General features: G+C 38.7%; 1 protein-coding gene across 3 annotated transcripts in view; it reads right to left on the reverse strand.

Moving 5' to 3' along the window:
• The window catches only part of PIK3C2A (phosphatidylinositol-4-phosphate 3-kinase catalytic subunit type 2 alpha), a 52,861-nt gene extending 33,370 nt beyond the window's left edge, over window positions 1-19,491 (reverse strand). For 2 of the 3 annotated variants that reach the window (XM_061464259.1, XM_061464257.1), the window contains exons 1-3: window positions 19,359-19,491; window positions 6,517-7,690; window positions 1,145-1,251 (exon numbers count right to left, since the gene is read on the reverse strand). In XM_061464259.1, coding sequence (XP_061320243.1) covers window positions 1,145-1,251; window positions 6,517-7,626 — 1,217 coding nt within the window. In that variant the 5' untranslated portion in view covers window positions 7,627-7,690; window positions 19,359-19,491. The remainder of the gene's footprint in view (window positions 1-1,144; window positions 1,252-6,516; window positions 7,691-19,358) is intronic. The other variant, XM_061464258.1, reaches the window with a different exon arrangement.
• Window positions 19,492-22,087: the final 2,596 nt, after the last annotated feature.

Raw genomic sequence — 22,087 nt, forward strand, 5'->3', positions numbered from 1 at the left:
TTGGAAGTCTAATCTGAATTTAGATACTATGCAGAAAATAGTTATTTCAAGTCATGGAAGTTCCATTTTAAGCCCAGCATCTTGAAAGAAAAGCCAACAAATAGATTTAATTAGAAACTGTTGCAACAAGCCTCTTTTATGCGAATTTCCCTTAATGTTGTTCATCAGTAAGTTTCATATGAATTCTCATTGGTTTTATAGTTTGTTTTTATTTTTTATAAACATTCCTGGCTTTAGAAGGAGCTGTTATCCTTCAGATTCAAAGATACCCATTTCCCCCATTATTTCTTGGATTTTGATCTTGAGAGACAAAAAGGCAAGGCTCCTAGTTTGTGTTCTAAATGAAGCAAGCAAAACAAAACCAAAAAACAGAACTCATTTAATTGTGGCAGTAAACAAAAACAAAGAAGGAGTATTCTGGGTTATCAAGTCCCATGTTCTCTGGTATGACCTGAAGAAACTTCACCACCTGATCAAAGCAGGAACAAGTTTGAAAGTTTTATTTGTCACAGAATTCTAGTCAGGGAAGCAATTAAATTTAGAGCATTTAAGGGCTGGAAAGCCACTGCATAACAGGATTTAGTGAGTTGTATCAACTAAGGAAAAAAAAAAAACCCACCCCCAAAACGCCAACAAAACTCCAAAAATTCTTTCAAAAGAAATTGTATTAAAAAGATAGTAGAGGTAGATACAGAAAAATAGTTTGAGAATAAAAAGATATTATAAAAACAAGGGAAAAAAACAGGAAAAATCAAAGGACCAAAAGAATAAAGAGGAAATATGATAATCCAAAAACCTTGGTAGTAAAAACCTTTACAGTGCTGTTACATTCTTAGGGGGAAGGGAGGAGCTGGGGAACAAAACCAGCTCAAATACAAACAAAACCAACAACAACAACAACAACAACAACAAAAAAAAAAAAAAATAAAACACAACAAAAAAAACACCACCAAACAAGACAAAACCAGGAAAAACCTGGGCTAAGAGAAAAAAAAAAAGGGAAACCCACACATACTGAAATCCACTCCATCAAGCAAAAAAGGTAGGACTGGCCCTGTCAACCTAACTAAAAATTAATTATTCAGCTTTTTTTTTTTTCTTTTTTTGCCTTCCAAAAGCTGATTTGTATTCAGAAATTTCTTACTTTGTAACTGCTTGAGAAAAAGCCGACAATTCTTGATTCTGCCCTTCAATTTCTTGGGGATGCACGTTTTCTGTCAGCTTGCCAGTGGTCCCATTGTCTTTCTGCAACTCAAAGATAATACAGTATTTAAATAGCTGCAAACATATTCCTATAGCCAGCAAAGCCATGTGTTGAAGAAAGATTTTAATGAGTCTGAGGTTTACTGTTAGTTTTATGTCAAGTTCTACAAGGAGAAAAATGCACGTAGCAATTAAAATTGAAAAGCATTAAGGTTCACTGGTAATTTATCTGACAGCATCATTATCAGTTAAGATGAAGTTGCAAGCAGTTCCTGAGCTCTCAGCAGTGCCCTGTTGCATTAGAATTTGGCTAGATTTTGCTAAACCAAAGGAGGAAGACAAATGATTTTTTCTTCCACATCTACGATACATCCTTCAGTATAGTTCCAGAAAGAACCATTACACAAGTTCTGCCCATGATTACCTTTTCCTACAAAGCAGGAAAAGAAAAGTTGTACACTGGAAGGAAACAGCATTCAGAACACTAAACTCGGAACTAATCTCGTGGTATGCAATGACTGCTGTTTCAATCCCTTATGCCATATGCACCCACCACCTCACAAATACATAAACCACAATCTTTGAAGTATTCAATCTAAAAAATAATTGCTAAAAGAGAACTGCAGTTTCAAATAACAAAATCCAATAAACTTTAAAAATAAACAAACCAACAATAAAAACATAACCAAACACAAACAAAAACCTGCAGCAGTCTTTAATCCATATCAGTTTCTGATGCAATTCACAATCCAGCCATACAAATGCTAGTGTGAGCAAAAAGCAGAGAGCAACTGGAAGAACCAGTGGCACTGAAGTGTAACTCAACAGCCTGTAGTCTAACAACCACCACTAGCCTGAAGCACACATGAAACTCCAGCCAGATACTCGCTGGAATAAATTGATCATTAAGAGTTTACTCATGTCCAACCCAGGGTCATTGCACACAGAGGATAAAGCCTTCTGACCAATTACATTTTACATCCACAGCTTTTACAATGCTTATAGAAACCAGGGACTCAAAAAAAAAAAAAAGCAGACGAGTTTTGAAAATCATCACAATTTATTCTCATTTGAAATAGTGAATAACTGCTTAACTAGTATGTGGGTTACTTATCATTAGCTGACAAAGTTAGCTGAGCATCTGATTTCACTGAGCATATCATATACTGTAGTTCAACTACACTCAGAAACAGCAGGTCAAATCTGTAACATGCTAGGGACTGTCAGGCCTTTTAGCACTTTTTTTTTTTCCTATTAACTTGTTTAAATAGTATAGCCTAAACTTGGCAAGGCTAATATACACAACCCATAACTGCTACTTGAATTGCATTTAAACCTAGTTATTTCAGCTAAAATACTGGTTTCATGAACACTGAGAGTTCAAAAGGATAAATGCTATGTAATTGGGGATTAGCCATGCTATGGGAAGCAATTAAAGCAGGAGGCCATCAAGCCACCAAACCTGGAATAAGATTCAGAAGCATGGATAATACCTTAAATTTAGAAAGGTTTTTCTATTATGGTATCTCAAGACAAGTTTCATCACATAAAATGCTTCTGGGCAACTGCAGGAGACCTGTTGACAAACCCGTGCAATCTAGCATATGTATTCTTTAAGCAGTTACACAATAACAAAACAAAAAAAATCATACCAGGAAAAGAAAAGTTAATATATCAAGTGAAAGGTAAATACCTTTGATGAAGGTGCAACTAACTGCTGGTGAGTGCTCAAGACCAACCACAATCATTTGAAATCAAGAAGCTGACTATAAAGTTTTCTCTACTTAGGAACTCCTTTTTAACTAAGCTAAGTAATGCTACAATTAAGTACCCAAAGCACTTTGCAACACTAACCAGAGTATGAAAGCAACACATACGTGGATTACCAAGTCATACCAGCGATGCAGCATCGCAACTTTTTACCATTATGTGACACTTTTGGAATATTTACAGCAAAATTTTCAGGTTATTCTGCTGTGAATTTCAAAAAAGTTTAGGGGCCTACAAGGCAACTGTGCACATGCAAGCTTAGCCAGAGTAAACAATAAATTCTAATGTAATGAGGAAAGAAAAGAAAAAGGTTTATTTTGTTACCCACAGTTGACCTCAGGGTCACATTTGGCTAAGAAACAAAAAACCAAGGTTATTACAGATATGTACTGCTGGAAATTACCTCCTTTTGGACAAACATTAAATATCTCATTGCTTTTTTAGCTGAATTTCAATACTGATTTTTGATCACTTTTTGGAAGATAGTTTCAGGATAAACTAAGTAATCTATTTAAAAAAATCGACCTGACTCAGATGATTCGAGTTTTGAGCAACAATCAGAATTCGAATTTCTTTAACTTCCAGACGAGCAAATCTAAGAGATGCAAAAGCTATCAAAACAGAAATATCTTGCAAGAAAGGGCTTCAGGCCAAACTAGACAAGTTCGTATCAGCACAGACTGCAAAACCAGAAGTGTTCTGTAAATACCATTACTCTTAAAAAACAAAACAAGAACCAACCAAAATGAAAAAAAAACCACCAAAACAAAAGAAAAAACAACAACCCACCAAACAAACCCCAGTAAATTACAAAAAGAGTTAGGTTAAATCCCATGAACATACAAAGCCACAAGACACTTCAGCTCTGTGGAGAGGAAAAGTAGAGAAGACAACACCTAAAATAGGACAAAACTGTGATTTTTGCCTCTGCTTTCAGAAATGAGAGTGACAAACACTCAAGTATTTAAAGGAGAAAAACTGAATATATAGTTACTTCAACAAATATTGAAGCAAAACTCAAAGCAATCTATGATTCAAGGGATTACATATAACAGAATCAAGCTGTATCATTAGAAACTTTTACTAATATTTTTGTTTAAAAGGGCAGTGAGAATTGAGTTACTTAGGGGGCTGAGGTGGAAGGAGAAATGATCCAGACTAGTTAGGATGCAAGACTTGAGGATATTCTTTGAAGGAAATGTATACCTAGAGGTAAATGGGGATAAAATACAAAAGAACTGCCAAAAATATAAGCTACATAACTCAGCTTCTTATACGAGGTGGAAAATTATTTAAACTAGAAAACAAAGTAGTAGCACAGGATGGGCAAAAGATAAAGCAAACCCCACAGGTTATGTTGAAAGGACATCCATTTAAGAGACTCTGCTTTAAATCTATTTATTATCTTCTTTAATAACTTGGCATGAGCAGCAGAAAGAACCTTGCTGATAACCTGGAGTCTTGTATTGTCAGCTAACTTTATAATACAAGTTAAGAGTATTATGCCAAAACTAGTTAACCACAGACCGAGAAACAGAAGCGGAAACTAAGTCTTGAACGTTCAATTGGGCATTCACTGCAGAAATTTGCTATAAACTAAGAAACTGTTTGAAAAGATGATGGCTTAAGAAAATCAGATCTCTTAACTGACTACAGGATGGTATGCCATTGTGAATAAAGCAAATGCAATAAGGGTGTATCAAGCAGGATGCCCTTACCTGTAATGACCAAGTAACCAGCACTGGAAAACTGACAAACACATCACTACATAACACAACAAACTGAAGAAGAAAACTGCTGTAAAGCCCAAATTTATATGCCTTTCCAAATACTAGGAAATAACTTGAGTTCATATATCAGAGCTCAACAGTAAGTGGAAAAGAAATACAATTAAGTTAGACTCAAGATCTTCACACATGTATGTTAAAAATGCAGTCCTTTAGAAACAGAGGTAAATGGTTGGTTTTGGACCTTCTCCACTCTCCTTCTATTAAGCTTTTGCCAGAATACTGTCAACTAGCCCAGAAAAAACAGGAAAACCTTCAAATGAAGGGCCAAAAAATTCACTTCAATGGAAATTTAAGACAGCCCTTTAAGCCAAAGTCTAGTAAATATTCCTTTTTCTGAGAATAAAGGAAAAAACCCTCCCCCACTTTTTTGGGGGGGAGGGGAGAATAAAGTAGCAGTTTAGAAACTATCCTTGACTGATAACAGTTGGGTTTTTTGAATGGCATGTTTTAAGTCTGTTAAAAACACCTATGAATACAACAGCTAAAATTCAAAATACATAGTCCAAAGTCTTAGAGGCAAACAAATCTTTTACTTACCCCTCCCCCCCAACCAATTTCTACAAGTACAGTTTTTTTCTGCTACTATCACCCTTGCCAGGATGGTGACTTTTCCACTGAAGACTTCTTCAGTCTTTGTACTCTTTCTACCAATAAATAAAATTACGAAAGTATTCATAATCACTTTCTAGTGAGGTGACTAATATTTTAAAAATAATGTCTTCTTCTATGATGCAATTATCATAGAAAGAATTTAACAACATAGGAAAAGTTAAATAACCTACAGTCACTTACTGGACTGTAGTGTGGAAGCACCTATGGAGGGATAATTAGCTAGGTGAGACTGCTATTGATCATCTGCTGTACAGTTTAGCCTTGATACAAACTGCATATACTCAGTTTCCAAAAGATGAGTCTCATAACTAAAGCCTCTGTTGATATTTTTGTATTGAAAGTTTGATGGAAGTGATCCTGATCCCAGAAAAAAAATCCCCCTTTTGTTCTGCCCCAGAGAAGGTACCCTTTTGCCTTTGTGCCCAACCACAAAGACAGCTTTCCATCTTCCAGAACAGAAGTACAGGGTTTCTGACCCAACAGGCATCCCACCTTCAAGGACAGTATAACCAAAAGATTAGACTATGATCTCTCTACATTTCTACACAGAAGGAAAGTTTTCTTAATACAAAAGAGAATTATAGTGGTTCTGTGAAATACTGCAAATGATGCTGAGAAAGCAGAAAAATTTTGACTATGCCACCTTTCTATTCTAACTGTTGGGGTTTTTTTTGTTGTTTTCTTAATAAAAGCTGACAGGCTCAAATGCAAGGCAAATTTTTTTTTTCCAAAATCTGAGATAAAGGCTGCTCAAGATAAAGCTTTCAGTGTCTAACTTGCCACCTATTTCGTAGTATCATATGAGCTGCTCATTGCTTTAAATGTTTATTAATATGATTAAAATATTTAATTGTTCTAAAGATTATTTCCTTTTCTTTTTGTGGAGTACTGAAAAACAGCAATTTCCTCAGTACCTGTGGAAAGATTACACAAGGCCAGAGGTATTCTGAGATTCCATTCGGTACCAACATACAATTTTCTGAATATCACTACTACATGCATATGCCAGTAACACCATTTTATCTGGACACTGCTCAAGCCAAGCAGTATTTAACAAACAAATCCAAACCTTGAAGTGTCTTTAAATACTATGATTATTCTTTACTACTACACTGGAATTTAAAAATGCTGATTTACATACCTGTGATGTTTGGCCCTGAAACTTTGCAAGCTGAGTTGTTCGCACATTTAAGGACTGGCTCCTTGTAACTGTTGCTCCAGCAGATTTACCATTAACTTTTCGTTCCAGATGACAAGTAACTAACAGCTTTTCTTCTAAGAGCACGGCATCCCATGGATCTTCAGCAGCCATACTTGAAGCCTTATCTCCATCATTCTCTGCCTTATTTAAATTCTCCACACCATCCACTTTTGGTTTACTTAGGGGATCCAAATCTAACCAGTCAAATTTACTCACGTCCCCACAGTTTTCCGAGGCTGGTAGGTTAGAAACTGCAGAATTTATAGCAGTCATTTCTAGGTCTGTGCCTGACTTGCCATTTTTCAAGAATTCTGATGTGCTTGCAATTTTGTCAAATACTTGTGCCATTTCTGGTGTAAGTACTGGAGGATATATAGGTAGGCTTCCCTGTGGATGGAAAGGTGTAGTAGCTGCCAATGGGTATGAAATGTATTGCGACTGTCTTGGAAGACCAACGTAAACAGGCTCTCTAGAGTGACAGGAGGACATACTTGGATGGAATCCATTATGAAATACACCAGTTTGTTTTGTGTAAGAAGCTGAGGGGTAAATAGGAGGTAAAGTGCATGTCACAGGTGCTGGTATCCCAGGCATCCACTGTCTTCTCTGACCTGTAGGCCCAAGATAAAATTGCGAAGACACAGATGGGCTCAAAATAGGACTTACTGGTAACACAGGTACTTTACAAGATTCAAAGCTGTCATCCAGCAGCAGTTTCTCTAGTTCAGCATGAGTAAGTTTTTCTATGTCTATGGTACTAAGTTTATCTTCCATGCCCTTGGCATCAGACTCTGGAAACACCATGAGATCATGGTCCTGTTTGTTATGAGTCTGTGCTTTTTGTTTGGTGCTGCTTAAGGAATGAAAAGTTTGTCTGTTACCAGTTACACCTCTTTCTTTCTGCATCTTAGCTAACGCCTCAGCTTCCATCTGCAATGCCTCCTCTTTGTCCACATCTTTTGACCTTGAGGCTGCCAAAGGTGGGGATGAGCGCTGTTTAAATCCATTGCTACTGGATATCTGGGCCATACTGCAAGAGCAGATGTCCATTTACAGAAGAACACTTCCCTTGTACTGGTTGTCGACCCTTGGCTTCGGAATAGATCTAGCAGATCTGGAAAGGAAATAAAACATTAGAAAAGCAAAAAAGTCAGATGTGGAAAACTGTAAGTCATACATCACCAACTGACAAGGTTGCACATGTCCTTCGGAAATTCAGGACAGAAAATTTTAGAGACCAACTGTTTTCTGGAGGGAGGGATAATGTGTCAGACTTAAAAGGAGAAGCCACAAAATTAATTTCACAGTCTTTAAACTATGCAAGACCCATTTCTTTTTCTTACTACTACTTACCAGTAGGTAAACACTTGTTTTCTTTTTGTACCACTAAACAGGAGACACAGAAAAGCTAGTCAGATACCTGTCTTCAAATCTGAGCAATTCTGCACACCTAGCTAGGTTCAATCTCAGAAGCAGAAATCTTTCTAAAGCATTGATAAAGTACATTATTGAGAGGACTTCCAGATTACTTCAATATATCACAAAACCAGTAGACCTATCAAACTGCTGTACCATGATTATGATGGTCATAGTGATGCTGCATGACCTCCCTTCCTTTTGGAACACTTGATTGTACTTTACCCTCCTAAGAGAAATAATGCTTATGAAATTATATTTCTTGGAGAAGCAAAATAAGCAATTTAAGTACAGCTGCGCATTAAGTAATCCCTTTAAGAGCCAGGTAAAGGAAGTGTCATTCACTACTAGGTAAGGGAAGAAACTGACAGGTAACTTTTACTAAAGAACACCACCAACAAAATGACATCTTGCATTCTCTAATTCCAGTCTTGTGTTCAGTATACTATTATATAACTCCCTATATCTATGCCTTTTATTAAAATAATCTTACAAGAGATTTCCACAAGAGCTATGTTATTTTTCAGTATTATTTCTACTTTATTCTACAGTTTTCACACACAGTCAGGTTATAGCTGAGTCCGGGAGATAAGATGTCTTCCAGCAACAGCTAGTATGCATACCAAGCAGCAAGATAAAAATCATGAATAATGAGTTTCTGCTAGGAGAGTTACATAAACAGCAATCCTCATTAAAAAACAGTTTCACTGAACTAGATGAGCCCTTTAGATGTAAATCGTCATAGGTTTAAGTAATGCAGCAGTCTACAAGAGTTCTCTGCAGCAAATAATGTAGATAACTCAAAAGTCTGTCTTTATTACTATTCACACCCATTAGCAGGGGTTTATTTTCTAGTTCCATCCCCCATCCACCCACTTGAATGAGACCAGAGATACATGCTTTAAATGAACCAACTGTATTTCTGTGGACTCACCAGAGACAGCAAGATTTCTAACAGATTTCTAACCCATTCTTTAAATTCCTTAAGACTCTGGCCAAGCTTTTGTTTTATCCACTTCAGTGGCTTATACTGTGAAGGACAGACTATAAAAGGTTCTACACATTTCAGCTAAGTCTGAAAATATAAATTCAGGTGAAACCCTTTATAAAGCAAGATTAAACCAGAACTGATGTTAGAGGTACCAGATAAAATTTAAATGAAAGAGGGTGTCTTCAGAAAGACTGAAAGAGTGACAGACTAATCAAGTTATAAAACCCTGAAAACCATTCAACTAAAGTCCTGGGGAATAAAGCCTTAAGGAGGAGCTTAAGGATGCATTACTAGTATGTATCCATTCTGTGAGATAATTATATTCAACATGGATGACGTCTACAGAAAAGAGGAGACACCAGACCTTTTTCAATACAAAATATTAAGCTGCAGAGTTTGACATTCACTAAAGCCACAACTATTTCCATTAGGAAGAAGTCCTGTCCTACCTACTGCTTACTTGCACAGCTGTTGAACCTGACCAGAGAACTTATTTAAAAAAATAAAAAACAGAATAAAAAACAAAAACAAACCAGAAAAAAAAAAAACCACTAAAACCCAAACCCCAAACTTTTTTGCTGAGCTCTTTTGTAGACAATGCATTACCCTCATCCCATTTACAGCACAGTTGTGGCCTTCAGTGGCGTTGTTACTTGTCATCCTCCTGATAGCAGGACAGTCATTCTCAATCTTCTCCTAAAGATGTACTGAGGATTTTGTAGATGGTCTAAGCTTACCAGCCACAGATAACATCCTAATGAGAAGCCCGATATACTTTACACCAACTGCTCAGACTGCCTAGATATCCAAGTAGGCTTTAATCTCCTTATTAACTTACAGCTAGTTAAAATTACTATGTCAAATTTTCAGATGCAAGAACACCCTGACTTAAGAAGTCCTCTCAATAATTGCTACTTGGCTTTTCTAAGAAGCAGCAGAAGCATAGAGTAAGTGCAGTTTTCACAGACTGCCTGTGAAATTGTTAGATTGCCTAACAATTCTAAATAGCAGGATTTTTTCCTGCATTTTATTCAAAAAACTTAAATAGGATCATATTTTCTGAGATTACTCAGAACTGTCTGAGCTACAACTCTGAAAATTACCAATGCATTCTGGTACTGCTTGATAATTACAGCAGCAAGTGATTCTTTTTGAAGAAAAAATTTCAAGATTACATGGCCTTCAAACAGCAGCTCTGGCTTCTTAAAAAAGCAGGAAGCCTTATTTTTCTGCTGAAATTGACAGCTTTGATCTCCATACTCGCCAAGCAGTCTCCTACTCACAGTAAGTCACTGTTCCACAGTCACAACTGCAGATAAAGGTACATTCCTTAACACCCAAACATGGTGCACAGCTACTGCAGCACTTCCATTTGTAACATAGAGACAATCCCAATCACTCAAGAACTGCTTATTTTACAGTTTCACATTTGTGTGGCATTTTTGTCAGTGTCTGACTGCACACTTGCACTGACAAATCCAGTGACTTCTAGTATTCAAGACAGCAGAATATTATCAGCAGTTATCTGAAAAGTTGAATTTTATTTTTATTTTTGCAAGACAGTCTCACACACTCAATTTGATCACTGTAGTTAAGTCATGTCCTTAGGAAAGGTCTAAAACCAAACCAGTGTATAAATCTGTTAAATTTGGTAAACAGTCTGCGGTTTTCAAACAGTTTGAAGTTAAAAACTAATAAATTCTGAAAAAAATTGCAATAGTTTTAGCAAAACTTTATCCTACATGCTGGTTTTAAGCAGTAAATTCATGTGATAAAACATAAGAAAAGCTCGCTAGGCATAATCATGACTAAAACAAAGACAGATCTTCTTTTAAATGCTAACTACACTGCCTCACAGTTAACATTTTCACACAAGTTTAGCTTCACTTTGAACTTCTGCCTTTGTAGCCATCTTAAGTTCAAAGGCTGAGCAGAATTTAAACTTCTCCAACATTTACAAAGAGAAAGGCAAACTCCATTTGAACCATCTATCAGCAGGGAACTCCTCTCCAACATTTGGAAGAAAATGTTTCAATGCAAATCCCAGAAACAAGAAAACCATATACCTGAAGAACCATTTCTGACCATACCTTAGGAATTCACCAGAAGTTTCTCACAACTGGAGTTCATTGGAAGACCTAGAAACAATCCTCAGAGAGTCAGGATTGTTTTTATCTCAACTGCTACATACTATTTTAAGTAATAATCAGTTTTCAGCTGTCAATCAGTTCACCTTCAAGAGCACAACTCAGGACTCTCCGAACACTTAAAGAATGCAAACACACTTCTTCCCTAAATTTGAGATTAAATTGACACATTCATACTTTGTATAAATCCAGCATATTTACGCTTCCCTAGCAGTAACTCACCAACACTGCCTGCTTCATTTAAAAACAGGTCTAAAAATATCAACCACCTGATTTATCTACTGCCTTGACAAAAAATAATCTGCCTCTTGCAGTGAGACTTAGTTACCTTTAAGCAATATTTTCTTGAAGTATTTGACCAGATGCGGTCAGACATCAGCCTGCAGACCTTCTCTGGCTCCAGTCTAGCAGTTTCCCTAAAAGCAATGCTTCCTTGGTGGGAATTTTGAATAAATACGATTAGAGTCTAAAGACAATTTGCTCAGTCAAGTACCTGTGTATTGCCAAGTAATTTTATTTCAGCATTATTCATTATTTCAAAAGAATAAAATGTTCTTTAAAAATGCAGCAACAAAACTTTATTAATATCAAGAACAAAGAAAAAGAATAGATGCCTGACCATCTCTTTCAGATTAAACCCTTTATATGGAATGGACATTAATGTCAAACCAGATTTTCACTTGCAGAGGCTTACATAAAAATTAAGTATATTTACATATGCACTAATTTAGCAAATTGAACCATGAAGAAATTTATTTCTAATAAGAAATTTACAGGGTTTTGGTAAAAAACTTCAGGAGAATCAATACAGGATATTATGCCTCTACCAGGACAATGACTCCCAGAATCTAAATCAGTTTTCTATCTTAATGAATAAGGGATGACTTTATTAGAGATAAATCCCGTTACCTTAAGCAGAAGTAATCTCACCATCTGCTCACATATACTTTGACATTCTTCTCTACTTAAGAGGAGTCACACAATAATTTTCTACTAAAAAAAACCCAAACAAAAAACAAACCCAAGACTTTCAACATTCTATTTATAATTTGTTCTAGAGCTAAACAAGCACAGAACATACTATTTGGTAATTCATTCTTAAGAAATACTTTCTAGTTATCACAAATCAGTGCACATAAATTCTCTAGAGCCCAAGCACTAAATACAGAAGCAATCATAACAAGTCAGACCATTTCCTGCATTCCTTACAAAGTAAAGCCCTGACATATAGTAGCCAGAGCTGCCTCAAAGCAAGTGTAATTTTCACAATAACTTCATGGTTATTTTGCCATTAATAAATAAACAAATAAATATTTGAGGGTATTTGAGGTGTTTGCATAACACTGAATAATAGTAACTTAGTAACTAAAAAATCCTGCCGGCATACCAGAGACAGTAGCAGTTTTGTAGGATACCAGGGAAAAACTTCGCAAAATAAGACAACAGTAATACACCATGGAAAGTACTAATTGTCTGGAAAGGAATTCATAGCAAGACATTTGCTACAGCAGGAAAACTCAGCAAGAAAAACGCAAAAACTCTGATGTTCAAAAACCCTCTCTGCCAAATGCATTCAGATTGTAGCAATCTGCGAAACAACTGAACAGATACTTCAAGAAGTCATGTAATGAGTAAGTCCATTTTTTTTTTAATATACTGTTAGGTTTAAATTGGAAGTTTTTCAAAAACATGCACATAAGTAGTCCTGAAAGACTAGTGGTTTAGGTATACAGTTCTATTATACTATCTTTCCACTAAAAACTCAGTAGGTTCTTTAATCCAGTCACTTCAGCAAAATTAGAAAGTGCTCCCTTACAGGTGAGATTAACAAAGTTAACCCACACATCAAATTATTTCATTTTGTGTCATACCTACAGAATATTCAAAGCCAAGTTCATTAGCTGAAGTACAGGTGCAATTCTTAATTGGGCACAATTAAGAACCAGCACTCATTTCTGTTTTGCTCAAATCATTCATCTAGTAAATACTTAAGCAGCTGTATCAAGAATAGGAACTGCATCTCAACTTCGATTTTGAAATTTCATTTACATCTAAAAAGTAAATTTTGATCATAAAACTTCTGAACTTGACAGCTAGGTAAGAACAGGCTGCTCCCAGTACTAGAACAGGAAGCATTCAGGAATGCTTCAAGGTCTTTCAATATAGGCAACAAATTCCATGAAAAATCCAGTCTCAGCTGTTTCAGTACGTCTGAAACCATTTATCAACTCTTAACTATTTTTTCATCCAGAACAGTGTGCAAAAGACTGTTATTAGATATGGCATACCTTGTAAGTGTAGAATCTTTAATTTTTTTGCTCAGTGTGCCAAGATAAAGGGTGGAAGCATCTGTCCTGATGTTCCAAATCTTTGTGTAGGCAGCTACAGTTACCTACAGATCATGTTTTCCATTGCCATCAAGTACTCTTCCCTCCTTGAATCAGGGTTTGCATCATTAGCCTCTGCAAGCCACTCCACCAGTAGGTGTGGATACAAAACTATTTGGTACAGTATGTTTGCAAGCTTCTTCAGCATATTTGTACTGTCACGCTCCTCCTTCCCAAATTTTGCATCCAATCATGATTTCATTTAAGTTTGCTGAAGAGACAGGAGTCTTAAAGATAAGGAAATTCTGTAAGTTTCATGAAAACAAGCAACCCAACGTTGCCAAGAACCCACAAGAAAGCAGTAGAATGAGGTTTTTATGTTACCAGACAACATGGATTTATTATCAGGATAATCCTTATAAATGCTTGAATCATGACAAGAAGTCCCTAAAGCCAATCAGCCAAATCAACAAGAAACTTGACAGCAGTTTCATCAGATGTAAAACTACTCACCAACTTTTGCATCTCTATTTCTCCCCATTTTGTTCTCAGCTCTCTAACAGCATATCCACAATTCTGTTCCTGCCCAGTATTTTCTGGATGAAGATACTAGAAAAAGCAATAATAAAGCTGATGGCATCCCAGGCTGTTTCACTCTGATGCACTTGGCCAAGATAGTTTTCTTTTCCATGCCTTACAGCCAAACCTATTTCCAGCATTGTTTGACAAAGGCTAAGAATTTTAGTTCTGTTGCAATGTTTCTACTTAAGGATAATGCTTTCATACTCTAGAATCATAGAATCAACTGGGTTGGAAAAGACCTTTACGACTCCTTCTGTTGCAAAAGTTTGCTTTTAAAAACTTTTACTAGTTCTCTTGCTTTTGAGCAACCTCTAAAGTTGTGTTTTTCTCCAGGAGTCACACTTTTTGCCCCCAATCCTCTTTTCAAAGGGTACTTCAAAACACCCACACAATACAAAACGTTCCACACAGAATCAACATTAGGTACTGGTTTAGGGTTTGAGTTTGGTTGGGGTTTTTTGTTGGTGGGGTATTTTTGTTGTTTTGTTTTGTTTTTTGTTTTGTTTTCTTTTTAAGTAATGCCATTGCCCCAAATATTTTGATTCCCCAGCTGAGTAATTTGCATAGTAATCCATGATTTGCAAAATAATTTTACTCTGGAATATCACTTTCACGGAAAAATTAAGACTGGAAGGGGCCTTGGGGGGGGGGGGGGGGCTCTAGTTCCACTACCTGCTCAAAGCAGGGTCAGCTATGAGAAGGTGACATGGGTGCTCAGGGCTTTAAGCAGACAGCAACACTGCAGATGTTTCAGTCATTCACATAGCACAGGCCTGATCACAGTAGAGCATGACAGATTACCTGGAGCATCTATCTATACTACTACTTCCACTAATCCCAATAGTAGTACTAAGCAGAAGGTAGACAACATTTTAAACTACATATTCAGTTCAATTAAAAAAAAGAAAATATAGACAGCATCTAAAGCATGGAGAGAACAGGGAAAAGAGCAAAGAAACATTTGTGCCATCTACTTTAATTACGCAAATAGAGATGCCCAAGCACCTTCCATATAGTTTTATAGCATTCTACAAAATAAACAGAAAACCATGGTAGAACCCCAAGTTTTCTCAAGTTCCATGCCTGAAATAAGCCCTGCAAATATCCTCCTAACATCACAAAGCGTTCAAAATGCAACAGAATGCAGGAAGTTCATGATGCAATGTACAGTGCTATTAACACAGGGAGATGAAAACAACCCTCCCCCACAAAGATCCTGTTCTACTCCCTGTGCAACAGTGCACAGTATATACCTTCAACAAAACATAAATCAAAACCACTAGAGGCAAAGGGAGAGAAAACCATGTCACCACAGCTCTATCCCAGATTTAACTCTGTATCACTGTATTAGTATCAACCTACCAGTCTAACCAAATGCAATTCTGCTGCAGTAGCCAAATTATTTCTACCACTTGTTTCAGCATACAAGTTTCCCCTCAGATAGGAAACTTGCACAGTTTCAGTTAGAATCAGCAGATGCTTATTCACAAACCTAGTATTTAATAAACTATTATGCAGAATTGTTGATTGACAGGACAACTTACTACTTACATGTACCTTTTTCCTTTATATATCAGAAAATACTAAACGTTCATTGGACCTATTGAATCAGTGATTACTTTGTTGTTTTGGTTTTTTTTTTTTTTTTTAAATACTGCACTGGTAGAGAACTGAACAGGATGGCTGACTCAGTCAGACCAAAGGTTCCATCACATTCTTAACTTGCCTCTGAGGGTGGCTTCAGAAACATAAATGGAAAAAAGCTAAACCAAGGCAAGCATGTAATGGCACTTCCTCAAAATACTCTTCTAGTCTCCACTAATTTGCCACTCAAGTACTTCCTGAATCCTGAGGTAACTTCTCTAATGTTAAAGACCATGATGGATTTTTTTTCCCTCCAGGAATTTGTCCAGCTGCATGCTGAACTCATGTAAACCTTGTAACTCACCACCCTCTGCTTTTCTGCTGTGACTACAATCTAAATAGACTACCTTATCAGCTACCAATGACCCATTCTCCATGTGTTCTCCTGTAACTACTAACATCAACTATAATATTGAAACCTGCACGCTACAAAATCCATATGGACCAAATTATTTCTCCTAGGTCAGCATGCAGTAACCAGCCTCTGAAGAGAAAGATCTGAACTAGTGGCATACTCTTCAACGCAAATACCATGAGGTCCTCGTAACACTACATGCTGCAAGTTTCCACTTATGGTTGGCTTTTTGTAAGCTATGTTTTGCTTATAACTGTAATGCCACCCCCGAAAATTACATGTTACATGTAATACACCAACACACCTTTCTCTACTTCAGTTTCTTCAATGAAAGTACTCTGAAGTGACCACCATTTGTAACAAACAAAACTTACCCTAAGTAAATAACTTCATGATGCATTTCTAACGTATAGATCACAGTAATGTTTCTCATAACTTTTTTTTTATGTGATCTTTGAGGAAAAATATTCTAAATCTTATCTAGATGAAGTTTATCATTACTGGCATACTTTGAAATATTTCCTCCTTTGCTTACTTGTCCAGCCTGGAAACAACTCCTGCATTCTTCCGCAAGAACTGACATCACGGCAATCTTCTCATATATAAAGGGGCGGGATGAATGCTGTATTTGATGACGGATGTTACTGACCACTGATAAAAGCTGAACTCTGGTTCTGTTAAGTAATTACACATCCACATCTTCTACTTAAAATAGAAGAGTATGTTTACAGTTACACTTCCACAAAGCAAACAAGTTACATTGTGCCATACTCCCTCATTTTTAAGTTTGTTGTACTATTCTAAAAATAAGTAAGTAAACACCACAGTAATTTCTGCACCAGCTGCAGACACGAGAAGGCAGTACTTCAAAAATAAAAAAAAACAGAAGATCATTATTTGAACATCATTAAGGCTGACCTTAAAACACATACTGCATGTTATGAATTCTAGTTGTGACACTTATGCTAATAGTGTCCTACTTATCAATGTTTACTGCAATTTTTAAAGCTTCCATATGATTGCCTTAAGATTGTTCATGACTACATATACACAATGCACAATCCTGTTCTAATAAAATTCAGCCCTAGCATTCATTTCTCTGGAAAACCCCATACTGCTCTGGTTTTGGCAGCACATGAAAGCCTGAAACAACAGCAAAACAAAAACCAAAACATCATCTCAGCATTTTTATTTTACAAGCAATGTTTGAATTTAAGTTTCTTCACCTAGATCACAGATATAATAGCAGCACTGGATAAGAAACATCAGCAGTTTCAAGTTAACTGAGTTTGAGAAGAAACAAACAGAGGAACATAAATTCAGAAAAGATTTTTTTTTACTTGACATTTTTAGATGAATCACTTTCTACTTAAGGCATTCAATTTCCTTTGTTGCTATGTAGAGAATTACTCAAAAATGATAAAAATAACTAAGTCATCAATTTATATGCACTGATAATCTATACTGACAAACCTTCGAGTTCTTAATGATGACAATAATACTCCTGAATGAAAGAGGAACCTCAAATATGTAAATCAGGATTAGTACTGTACTGTACTTAAACAGGAAAAATCTATTTTATTAAATCAATCAAAATTTTAAGTCTTTCTTGAATCTATGTATTTTTTACCAACAAGCATCTTTATGTAAAAAATTGTTCAAATACAACACAACATTTAAGAAGGTGGGCCTAAATAATTTATTACTTGTTTGGTTTGTAGCTCTCCCCCCTCAACAAAAGGCCATTTAACTTCAAATATTTGTTACTTCTCCCTGTGCTTTCTCCCACTGCTGTTATCTTTTATGCAACTTCCTTTCACCGTCTATTTATTATTACTAATTTTGCTTCAACTTTTTGTGTTTGGGTTTTTTTGTTTTTTTTTGTTTTTTTTTTTTCAACTGAAAGCTAGTGGGCATTATAGTCACTCCTCCCCTCATCCCCCAAATGCGGTAAGCCAAATTTAAACAACTTCTCTTCCTCACAGATGCGTAAGTTTTTTCCAGGCCTGCTCTTAGTCTTGGGGGAATGAGGGACACAACTGCTTTGAAAGCTAACAAAACCAACTAACAAAATACTTTTGTCTGCCGGATTTCATTACCCCTGCCTTACTTCTGCTTCCCCTTTGATTCTTCATAAATCATCCATCATCACCACTCTTGTACGCAGTTTGTATTCTAAGTAGGTATTGCACAACATGTTTTACAACCATCACACGTTTTCTTAAGCTTTCAGTTCCCTTCTCAAACAGATTTGCATTAAATAGGCAAAGCTGTAATTTTAAACTTCTGCATCTCTCCCCTATCCCAAATCAGTTTGTCTATGCTCTAGGACCACGTTTGTAATAACACAATGACAGGGAAAGGCGTCAGAGTTTTCCTGTTCTTTGAGTGCATCTTACTACCATACTCTCTTTCCCCAAGAACATTATAGCTGTTAGTGGGAGGTTACTTGTGCTAACAAAGATGCAGGTATATCTTTATTTTACTGCACTGACGCAGAATAGTAAACTCGATCACGTTAGGAACAGTAAGTCAGCTTCCTTGTACTACTAAAATCTGAAAAGCTCCCAGAGGAAGATGCAGAGCTGTTGAAGGATCAGCTTTGTCAACAGCCAGCTTCTCTGGAACCACTGTAACGCACTGACCCATAGTTACCTAAACCACTCAAAAAGCCAGCAAGAAATAGAAAAAAAAGGAAATGTAAACCTGGCGGGTCAATGCAGAGACAGCCAAGGTCCCTCCGCTGCAAGGCGCGCACTCAGGCTCCCGAAAACCTTCCCAAAGCGCCTCCTGCTCAGCACCAGGTAACAAGTACTGGCCAACCTCGGAGACTTCACCCTCGGGTACAGAAAGCATGTCTGATAGTCGGAGTGCTACGAACCGGAGCAGCTCCTCAGGACGTCCGGGACTCACCGCCCCAAATACAGCGGGCAGTCGATGAACTACCAGAAGCGGGCAGCGCCGCCACCACCTCACCGGAGCCCGCAATGGGACGAAGCGGCGGGGATAGGCTGTGTGGATAGCGCTAACACCGGCCCCTGCCCACCCGCCGCCAAACGAGCCCCAGGCCCCGGCGCTCGCAGGTGCCGGCCCAGCAGCGTGGGGGACACCGGCTGGGCCCAGAGCCGCGCCGAGGCCGGGCCAGCCGCGGGCAGCACCCGGAGGCAGAGTCGCGTTGCGACGACCCCTGAGGGAGAAGAGCGAACCGAGGCGGGGGGGGGGGGGGGGGGGAAGCGGGCACCGGTAGAGAAGGACAGGACCGGGGAGGCGGGAGCAGAGCCCCATCCCGGCGACCAGCGGCGGAGGCTCCCCGCGCCTACCTCGCAGCGCCGCCGCCCCGCGGGAACGGGCATTTCCCTTCGTGCTTCCTGCCTGCCTCCCGCCACCGACAGCGCGCCACCGTGCAGACCACCCCCGCCCGCCCCTCAACCACCTCCGCCGCCGTGTGCTCACTTCCGGCCCGTGGCGCGGCCGCGGGGCGGGACGCAGCCCCGAGGAGAGGGGCGGGGCGGGATGGGGCGCGGCGCCGGACCCTGCCCCGGGCGTGTGGCGGGAGCTGCTCCACCCGTGCCTGTTGTCGGTTTTCTGAAGCTAGTGGAGTATGTTGCACAGCTTGGTCGGCAACCCCGGTACATCCCCCCCGCACCCCCGCCGAGGAATCGGGCCAGGAACGGCCGCGCTGCCCTGCTGTAACAGTCGCTGCTGTGTCGGCCGGGCCCCGTTGGCCACGACGGCGCGGGCTGGGTGGCCCTGAGGTGACTCTCCGTCATTTCCTCCCCTTATCGCCCCATCTCCGTAAGAATGCTCGGCATGACTGGAAACTTGCACAACGCACCAAAAATGTCCGTCTGGGAGGCTGGGGCAGAGCTGCGGACACAATGAACTTCCCCGCCAGCGCCGGCCGCGGAGGAAGGGTGCTGCCCCTGCCTGCCAGAGCGGAAAGGCACTGGGGAAGAGGCCGAGAAGCGACGCCTGGGAAACGGGGGTGTCCCGGAGAACATGGGGTTCGGTTCCAGAAGGAAATACTTCAATCACTTGCCAGTTGACGACTCCAGTGGTTTGGAACAACGTGTTCCGCTGAACAGAATTTTGCTTAATTTAACTTCAAAACCGACTTCACCAGCCCCAGAAGATTCCTATTGTCAACTCCTGACATACCATCTTCAAAAAGACAATATTTTGGTTTAACCTTCACAATAGCTACAAAAAAAAAAATGCTTTGAGTATGCTCAGTATTGCTTGTGGGATTTTATACAAAGTTTAGACAATAGGCCCTTCATAAGATCAAATTAAAAGTTGTAATGGGCATTTAAAAGTAACAATACCATCTTGAATGTACATGCAAACGAGTTCCAGAGAGAATAAGTTAATATTCCATCCATTCATGGAATACTACTTAAAATAATCAAAGAATTCAGTTTATGTCTAGTGGTGTTTTATTCAGCATTTGTAGCATACCAGAGTTCACAGAATACAAAATGCTTAATGAAGCATAGAAAACACGTGAAAAAGTGCCAGTTTAGCAGCAATATAAATGAAATAATAAAAACAACTCATGAATACATTGCTGGCAGTAACATTTTCTGTGTGATTGTGTAGAACCCCCACCATTTTAGCATCTAAGAATTTTCTATGAGATAAATCTTGACCTAGCCCCATTCAGGTCAATGAAAGCCCTTGCAGGTGACTTCAGTGAGAGCAAAATGGAGACAGAAGGCTGACACAAAACCTGTTCCTGTGGAACTATCACAGGTGTGATTCTTTAACTATACAGATTTAAGAAGTTACCAGAGTTCTTACTACCCTTGTGATCCAAGACATCAAGATTTTTTTCAGGCTGTCAGTTATAAGAGGAGAAATCAATCCTTTCTAAGGCCACTGCAGTATTGACAATAAGTCAATTCTGCTTCAGTTTTGAACACAGGATAGTGCATCAGTAGAAGACGTATATTTTGTTCTCAAGGTCCACATTTCTTTCCAGACTGTCCAAATGCACCCTCTTTTTGGATTGCCCTTCAGATTTTTTTTTTGTCCTGGCAGCCAAATCTGCTGGCTACCCCTTCTGTTGGGCTCCTGTAGTGATCCTGGCAGGACAGCACTGTATGTGGAGGAGTTAGCAACCCACGTAACAACTACATGTAGGCCTGTGCTGTGCTGCGCTGTACACACAGGCTTCCGATGGCCTTCAGACTCTTCTTGTACCCTGCATGTCTCTTGGCTGAAGGATAAACATTGCGTCCCATTGTAACAGGAGCCTGCAGGCTGCTCCCATCTGGTTCCACAGATTACACCACCTTCACATCCTGGCCTTTATCTAGAAGTGTAGCAAGAGGTTCCTATGTGAGCACTCTTTCTGTTTGGCAGTAGAAATGATGGACAGAATAGTCTTGTAAGAAAATCCTATAATGACTGACATGGGAAACCTGTTATACAGATGAGGTCTTCAGAGTGTGCTGTGTCTGCTCAATGACATACAGCTGAGGTTTCCTAGCATCTACAGGGGGACATTATCTATGCTATCCTCTCATATCTTCATAGTGCTGGCAGTTTAAATGATATCTTGCAGAGGTGGAGTGCCTTTCTTACTGGGTTCCTAATGAACCAGCACCTCCTTGTGCAAAATAATTCCTAGGTATTTGTGCCACTTCCTCTCTTGTACACAATTCACATTAAAGTGCTCTGGATTATGCCTCTGACTCCCTGGCCACAGGATTTAGTCCTGGGACAACCATTTGTCTATGTTTCATCCATCACTAACCAAAGGAGCATTAATCTGCTTAGCCTAAATAAAAGGCAGCTACAACATCCAACAATTTCAACAAGATCATGACTTTCTGACTCTGAAGGATCAATCTCCATTATGTTACATAATATATGACAGCATGACCAGTTCAAATATGAATCATAAAATTTGAGATAGGAAAGATGATTTGGTTCATTCGACATACTGCTGCAGAACTTCAGACTATTTTCAAGCCTGCCTACCAGTACCACAATAATGATAAGAACCTTCTGTGCCTTCCCTTAGGAATTATTTCCTTATTGTCAG

This window comes from Pezoporus flaviventris, unplaced genomic scaffold, assembly GCF_033815535.1.
Source record: "Pezoporus flaviventris isolate CSIRO_AGI_PZ_B2104156 unplaced genomic scaffold, CSIRO_AGI_Pfla_v1 ptg000036l, whole genome shotgun sequence".
Taxonomy (NCBI): domain Eukaryota; kingdom Metazoa; phylum Chordata; class Aves; order Psittaciformes; family Psittacidae; genus Pezoporus; species Pezoporus flaviventris.